At 42.2% G+C, this 8,738-nt stretch overlaps 1 protein-coding gene across 1 annotated transcript; it reads left to right on the forward strand.

Annotated features, from left to right (window-relative positions):
• The first annotated feature begins 984 nt into the window (after positions 1-984).
• On the forward strand, positions 985-8,390 carry LOC136813354 (uncharacterized). Its single transcript, XM_067069865.1, has 2 exons — positions 985-1,236; positions 1,426-8,390. Exon 2 carries the CDS (start codon positions 2,471-2,473, stop codon positions 8,126-8,128), a length of 5,658 nt encoding a protein of 1,885 aa, XP_066925966.1. The 5' UTR covers positions 985-1,236; positions 1,426-2,470; the 3' UTR covers positions 8,129-8,390.
• The last annotated feature ends 348 nt before the right edge of the window (positions 8,391-8,738 follow it).

The raw sequence follows: 8,738 nt of genomic DNA on the forward strand, positions 1-8,738 counted from the left end.
ATCAAGTGTTCAAAATTTCAGCCCAATCGGACCATTTTTGAAGTCTGCAGCCTGCCCCAAAGTTTTAGCCTCGTTTTGGCGAAAAACTCGTCCCCAGGCCCCAAAAATCAAAATTTTGAAAAAATGAAAAAAACACCCCAGGGATTTGCCCAAGGATCAAGTGTTCAAAATTTCAGCCCAATCGGACCATTTTTGAAGTCTCCAGCCTGCCCCAAAGTTTTTGTCACAGACACACAGACACACACACACACAGACAGACATTCTCAGATTCTAGCTCAACTGAAGTTGAGAATTTAACTACGACTGAGCTTTCTCTAATCCTTCTGAGTACTCATCGCTCTGGGTTTTATAATTGAACCTTCCCTTTCCTGAGTGCCCATCAAAGAAGGCTTTTTTCACCCCGCACCAAAAGCCCCTGCGGGCAATAAGAATCAAATGCATAGCTTTTCATAGACGGTTATATACTTTTCGGTATTTAGTTTTTTCAAAATAAACAAGAGACGTCGCACAATATGAGCATATTCATTTTTTCCTATAAGCAACTACTTTGGTAGAATAGTATATACCTTTTGGTAATTACCGTATTCCTTCAAATACACGGTCCTTCTCTGAGGAAACTTTTTTTTTAGATTTTTTAATTAACACGTCTTTCTTTAACGCCGTTCGAATAAACACCCTCTTAAAAGTCTAAAAATTAAGAAGACGCCTAGGGCCTTTATAAGAAGAAATACGGTAAGCTAGAAAGTGAAGATACAATCAACTTCTTGTAAAGGAGAAATACGGCCAATTGAAGTTTGAAATACTGTCAGTTCGAATACGATTGACGCCAAAATCGTCATTTTTTTGGCCATATCTCCCTTTCTGTATGGGTCTTGCTTGTGTTTGTGTTTGTTTGCACTGTAAGTTCCGGTAGGGATATGATGTTCCTGCTTGTTTTGGATAATGTGCTTATAACTGATTTGTTTTGGTTGTGACGTATGAGCTCGATAATGGCAGGATGATAATTATCTTTAATTACCTTTTATCACGTTTTTCCATAAAGTATCATTTTTTCTACGCCTTTTTCACGCACTCAAATCAGATCAGAATTACTTTTACAAGAGACGTGAGTGAGATTTTCATTCTCGAGATGTGAGCAAAATACTTTTACTTTATGAGATCTGAATTCATTACAGAGTTGATTTTACTTTTACTTGGAGTCACGAACATTTGGGGATAGTATTTGGACAATATTTTGTAAGTAATTTCATGTACATATCGTTCTTTCATATGGTGATATTTTTCCCTAGTTTATAAATACCCAAGTCAGATTAAGACATATTTTTATGAAGCGATTTCTTTACTTGTACATTATTTTACCTAGTCGACATTTTTCTTTCATAGGCCTATGTACATATTTTTAGTTTTTGAACTTTGTGTTTTTAGCTTGAACAACAATCAACAAGATTCCCACGTTCCAAGATTTTTGACTCAACTATCCCTAACATCTTCAAGAAAATATTTGGGAATCAAGTGGACAACAATCAAGTTTTGGAGGATCAAGTTTTGGTGGGACAATCAAGTGGAGAACTGGGACAAATGCTGAGAGGAAGAGACACATGTCAGAGGTATACCTTAAACTTTGGCTTGGAAATTTGAAGATAGCTCACAATCTTCTTCGTCTCTCAAGTCCTATCGTCTGGAAAATCGCCTATCGTTTGGAACATACTCTCTCTGATACCCTCCATATTGTTTCCGCTACCCCCTCATTCGGAAAAGGCCGTCCGAATATCATCCTCCAATCGCACGTTCGGAAATCGTCCATCCAACGTCCGTTGTCCTCCCAAATTTATCGTTTCCGGGATTCACTCTATCCGGAATTCTCTCCTACCGTATCGTCACAGATACTCCATTTCGTTCAGATACCGCACCCAGCGTCGTATCGTTTTATCGGTATACACACCAAATTGTATACAATCCATCATTTCGTTGTTGATTCTCCCGTTGCAAAACGCCACTTCCGCCCCGCCTCGTTCTCATACGTGGTTCGCCCTCAACTGTGGTCCACCCCACCACCAATCGTGGTCCACCCTCATCCTCAATAGTGGTCTACTTTATCAATCGCAGTTCACTTTCGTTTGAATTGTCTTCCGCCCTCGATTATTAATCGCTACCGGCCGTCGTTCAATTCGCAGCCCGCTCTTGTTTCCAATCGTGATCCGCCCGTTGTAATTCGTGGTCCGCCCTCATTTGCAATCGTTGTTTGTTCTCGTTATCAATCGTGGTTCAGCCTTGTTATCAATCGTCGGCCGCCCTTTTCATCAGTGGTCTACACTCGTTCCCAATCGGGACCGCCCTTGTGTCCAATCGAGCGTTTATTCAATACCGCCCGTCGTATTCGTCTGTGGTACACGCAACTACCACATCAGTTGACTAATCCGTGGACTACCTGTTCTTTATTCAACCTTGTTTCATCACCGTCCAGACCATCATGTCAATCCGGAGATCTCAAAGAATTGCAGGACAAGGGCCTGATCATTCCACTGACCTAGCCAAACTGATATCTCTAAGGAACACTCGAAGAGGTCTTCTGGGATATCTTACACGGGTGGCAAATCAAATCTTATCCTACCTGAATGATCAAGATGCATCGAGTGCGTCTACGTTGCATAACACTCTTGTGGAGACTTACTTAAAATTCAGAGCGGCAAACACAGAATATCTTACCTATGAAACTGACGAAAGAAGGATACAAGAATGCACAGAGACTGAAGCTAGAGAGGCTAATCGCATCGCTGAAATAGAGCATGAGATTCGTACGAGATTGAGAACACCAAACCTTTCCAACACTACACCTGATACAAGTCTGTATGATGTAGATCCATCTGAAACTTCCAACATATCGGGTCATGATAAACGTACTAACGTATTCAATCCTCGTATTCGTATACCTGTTGGCTCCAGTGGAAACTCACCTACTGTTTCTCATATCGAATCACCTCCTAACTCAGCTATTTACCACTCACCTGTCCATTCACAACCTCTTCAACGAAGTCTATCTCAGGTGAGATTTACTCCATGTCCACCTTCGGTGTCTTCTGTCACAGCAAAGCCACGAAGCAGCTTCCGACGTCTACGCCAAAAGGCATCTACAGCATCAGTTGATAATCGTTCAGAGCCTTCAACTGCCACTGTGACTCTTGCTAATGCTAATTCTTACACAAAACCCAAACCTCCATACCTCGTCTTCAGACCAGTCGACCAATTCATTGACGAATTGACAGAAGGAGAGGAAACATGCCTCGCCGGCTTATCAAACCCATTAACAGCAAATTCTGCGCTGAGGTTCGAATTCGAGACAAAGGCTCTTCCAACCATTGAATTAGTTAAGTTCAGTGGCGACAGCTCCAAATGGCCAGACTTCGTCGAAAATTTTAGTCGCAGAGTCCATTATAAACTCTCCTTCACCGACAACGATCGAATGGAAAGACTCCTCAGTATTTTGATTGGTGAAGCCAAAAAGAGCGTTGAATGTATCGGAACCTCTGGGATATTCTACGCAACTGCCTTGAAAACCCTGAAGAGAGATTTCGGTAATAAGACGGTGGTCACACATTCCAAGCTTAGGAACCTGCTTGACAAACCTCAGTTACCTTCTGATGATCGTTCCTCCTTGAAAAGATTTCACCAACACCTGAAATCAACAGTGACATGGCTAAAGATGATTGGTAATATGGGTGCAATTCACTCTGCTGAGAATCTGTCCAGAGCTGTCATTCGGTTGCCTGACAATTTGAGAAAGGCATTTTATCGGACATCTAAAGATTACGAGGATACCAGTCTTTCACTGATGAAGCTTGAATCATGGCTTGACTCCAAGCTCAAGGAGTTTTATAATCCCATTGCAGACATAATCGCTCAAGAAGAACAGAAACCAAAAGACAAAAGGAAAGACAAACGCAAGGAAGGGCAATCAAATTACTTGGGAGGAAAAGGTGATTCAAAGACCCCAGTATGCTACGTATGCAATGAACCCCACAAGCTTTGGCGTTGTGAACGCTTTAAACAGAAATCAATTGCTGAAAGGAGAGGAGAAGCAAGAAAGTTAAATCTATGCTATAACTGTCTCTCAAAAGGTCATTCCATCAAAGATTGCAAGTGCCAAACAAGATGTAAAGAATGTCAACGAAAGCACCACACGTTACTCCATGATCCAAATTACAAAGCAAATCCACCTGCAGGAACTGAGGAAGGGGAATCTCATTATGCTAAATCCAAAAGGACAACCTTCCTTCAGATCGTGCCGGTCACCATTTCAAACGGTGATATATCAGAAAAGGTGAATGTTCTTCTAGATCCTGGTTCTGATACCACGTTAATCAGTGCCAGCCTTGTTGATCGATTGAAATTACCAAATATCAACAGTAATCTGAAAGTTTCTATCAGCAACGTTCTAACAAAAAAGCAAACCATGAGATCAAGATCAGTCAACTTTCTTCTTTCATCATGTGATTCCAGCGTTCATGTAGAGGACGCTTGGGTAGTCGAGTCTCTAAACATCAAGAAGAAACCCTACAACGTTTCGAAAATGAAGAAACAATACCAACATCTCAGAGATGCTTCCTTACCACAACCACTCGATAAAGACGTTGAGATCCTAATCGGTGCAGACGTACCAGAAGCGCTCTTGCATCTCGAATTTATTAAAGGTGAAAGCTCAAAAGAACCAATTGCTGTGAGGACTTTGCTAGGATGGACTATCTTCGGAGGGAAGTCTGGTAGCAATGATGGTTGCTCTAATTACATATCAGTTCAATCCCTTGACTCGAAGCTGGAAAGATTCTGGAGTCAAGAAACCTATGCGACAACGCCTGATTCAGAAGCCTTGCTTACTCGGGATGAGAAGAGAGCCTTACATCTTCTAAAGAACAACACAAGACTCGTGAACAATCATTTTGAAGTGGGCATGTTGTGGAAAAGTGACGATTTGGAGCTCGTGAATAATCGACCACTTGCTGTCACCAGACTTCTGTCTACTGAGCGAAGATTAGAGAAATTACCTGAAATCAAACAAATCTACAGTTCGAAGTTAGAAGATTATGTAAAGATTGGTCACGTCCAAGAATTGACCAAAGACGAAGCAGCAAAGACATCATCCAAGACGAACTATATACCGCATCACTTTGTCTTAGAACCAAACAAACCAGGTAAAATTCGAATCGTCTGGGATGCATCTGCTAGGTTTAAAGGAACCTCACTGAATGATCAACTCCTCAAAGGACCAGATTTACTGAACAGCCTGGTCACAGTCCTATCGAAATTTCGAAGAGGAAAAATTGCAGTGATGAGTGACGTAGAAAAAATGTTCCACCAAGTTCTTGTACCTGAAGAGGATACAGATTCATTGCGCTTTTTGTGGAGGAAAAATGAGGAAGAGATATCAGAGTTTAAGATACTGGTCCACCCTTTCGGAAAAAAGGATTCACCGTGCTGTGCCAATTGGGCATTGAAGGGATGTGCTAATAAGATTCAAGACGTACCAGAAGGAGAAGTGCTCAAATCGCTAACATCGGATGAAAGAGCAGCTGTCACAAAAGCTGTTTCCGAAGAATTCTACATGGATGACTTCCTAGGATCATTCGATTCAACAAATGAAGCAGTCAACACCTGTTCAAACCTTGTCAGAATCACCGCTGAAAGAGGTTTTCGATTGACAAAGTGGATTTCAAATGATACTGAATTTTTGAAAGCAATTCCAAAGGAGGATTTATCGCCAAAAATAACAAACCACGACTTCAAGGTACTACCATCAGAAAGAACCCTTGGAGTAAGGTGGAATCCAACCGACGATGTCTTCTTCTTCAATGTTCCAGTCAAGGAATGTAAAGAGACAAAGAGAGGCTTGCTGAGTTTCTTGTGTTCGATATTCGACCCTCTTGGATTCTTGGCACCCTACCTTATTGCACCAAAACTGATGCTTCAATCCCTTTGGAAAGAAAAGGTTGGATGGGATGACACCCTTCCAGAACGGATCCTGAAACAGTTCAAAGAATGGCAAGAAGGACTTTCGTCACTGAAAGAAATCTCCATACCAAGATGGTTCAACTTTGCAAAGATTACAGCTACCGAAATCGAGTTACACGTCTTTTCAGATGCTTCGATGAAGGCATTTGGAGCAGTTGCTTACTTTCGGACAATGGATGATGATGAGGTCAACTGTAGTTTCATCATCGGTAAATCAAGGTTAGGACCTATTAAAGGAAGCACAACACCACGTTTAGAGCTGCAAGCTGCTGTCCTCGCATCCAGGATTAAAAATTGTGTCGTCAAAGAAATGGATCTTCCCATGAACAAGACCTTCATGTGGACTGATTCAAAGGTCACCCTCAGTTATATTCGGAATGAACAAAAGAGATTCTCAAATTACGTAATGAACCGTACAAACGAAATCCGTAAAAAGACAGAAGTTGAGAATTGGCGCTTCGTACCAGGAAAACTCAACATCGCAGACATTGGAACCAAATGTTTTGGTGTTGAAGAAACCAAGACATGGATCGATGGACCTGAATTCTTGAGGGAGAAGGTGGTCAGGCAATTTGAGGAACCTGAGGAGGACGAAGAACTCATGGAGATCATCACAGCCCATATCGAAATCAGAGTTGACGAATCAACAAATGTCATCAGTTGGGAAAGATTTTCCAGTTGGACCAAGCTGAAACGATGCTACGCCTGGATCCTCAAGCTGAGAAGGAGATGGGTAGAGGTAAAACGTAATGGTGAATCGTCAATCAACAAAGAAATCCTTGATGTTGAGGACCTCAATGACGCTACCAAGGAGTTATGTCGAATTGCCCAAGATGAATCGCAGCACTCAATGGATGAAAAGAGACTTTCAAGTTTCACACCAATCATTCTACACAACCTCGTTTGTGTTGGAGGACGTATTTCCAAGTGTGACGTACCCAACCAGTCCAAGCATCAAGTAATTCTTTCCAACGAACATCCAATAAGCGAGCTCATCATACGCCATGTACATGAGGTCAACCACCACTGTGGAAGAAATGCCACTCTTGCCCTTGTGCGAGAGAAGTATTGGATTTTGAAAGGAAAGAGCAAGGTCAGGAAAGTGCTAAATCAATGCTTTGTTTGCAGGAGAGAGACGATCAAAACCAAACATCCAATGATGGCAGACCTTCCAAAGGAGAGACTTTCAGTTGGATCACACGCTTTTGAGAATGTTGGAGTCGACTACTTTGGACCAATCAATGTAAAACAAGGACGTAGAACTCGCAGAACTGCAGGCACCGCTAAAAGGTATGGTGCTCTCTTCACGTGTATGACTACACGAGCTTTACACCTCGAACTAGCTGGAGACCTATCAACTGACAGCTTCATCTTAGCACTCCGACGTTTTCGAGCCAGGAGAGGCAATCCAAAAACCATCAGGAGTGATAACGGAACCAACTTTGTGGGAGCTGAAAGAGAGATACGAGAAGCTCTTGCAAAATGGGACCAGAAACGAATCCAAGATGAGCTTTCACAGTATGACATTGTGTGGAAGTTCAATCCACCTGTAGCTCCATGGATGGGTGGAGCTATGGAATCCATGGTTAAGCTCACAAAGAAATCATTACGATCAGTAATCAAAGACAGAATCTTCACTGAGGAAGCACTTCACACGTTCCTCCTTGAAGTTGAATCAACTATCAATTCGCGACCACTCACACCACTGAGTGACGACATCAACGATTTTGAAGCTCTCACCCCTAACCACTTTCTATTAGGAAGAGCTTCACCCAATCTTCCAATCATTTATAACCCTCAACAAAACAACCTGAAGAGCAAGTGGAAGCAGGTCCAATCAACACTTGACGAATTTTGGAAGAGATGGGCAAAGGAGTACCTACCTACAATCAACGAACGAGCTAAATGGCGCCATCCAATACGGAACACTAAAGAAGGGGATTTAGTTGTCATCAGCGAAAAGGACATCCCAAGATACAAATGGCCATTGGCACGCGTTGTTAGTGTCATCACATCAGATGATGGCATCACAAGGATTGCAAAAGTCAAGACGTCCGACGGTTCGATATACACTAGGCCAACCGGTAGCCTAGGCTTGTTGGAAGACGGAACCTCATCCAATTGACGATTGCCCTGTCATCGAGTTAAGCAAAAACATATGCTTATTACGTTGCGTTAATAAATATCACCAATGGTACACCTTACGTTGCTAAGGTACTATCAACAGAAGTTCGTCCCTGAACTTGAAGTCATCAATTGTACACCTTACGTTGCTAAGGTACTATCAACAGAAGTTCGTCCCTGAACTTGAAGTCATCAATTGTACACCTTACGTTGCTAAGGTACTATCAACAGAAGTTCGTCCCTGAACTTGAAGTCATCAATTGTACACCTACGTTGCTAAGGTATTATCACAGAAGTTCGTTCCTGAACTTGAAGTCATCAATGGTACACCTTGCGTTGCTAAGGTACTATCAACAGAAGTTCGTCCCTGAACATGAAGTCGTCAATTGTGCACCTTACGTTGCTAAGGTACTATCCACAAAGGTTCGCCCTTGAACTTGAAGTCATCAATGAAACGCCTTGCTTTGCTAGGGCACTATCATCAGAAGTTCGCCCCTGAACTTTGAAGTTACCATCAATGAAACAAGGCCCTGTACCAATTGTTCGCCTTGTTTCTACAAAAGTGCTATCACCAGAAGTTCATTGAACGTGACGCAATCATCAGTCGTTCG

Source organism: Clytia hemisphaerica, unplaced genomic scaffold (assembly GCF_902728285.1).
Source record: "Clytia hemisphaerica strain Z4C2 unplaced genomic scaffold, Clytia hemisphaerica genome assembly, whole genome shotgun sequence".
NCBI classification, from domain to species: domain Eukaryota; kingdom Metazoa; phylum Cnidaria; class Hydrozoa; order Leptothecata; family Clytiidae; genus Clytia; species Clytia hemisphaerica.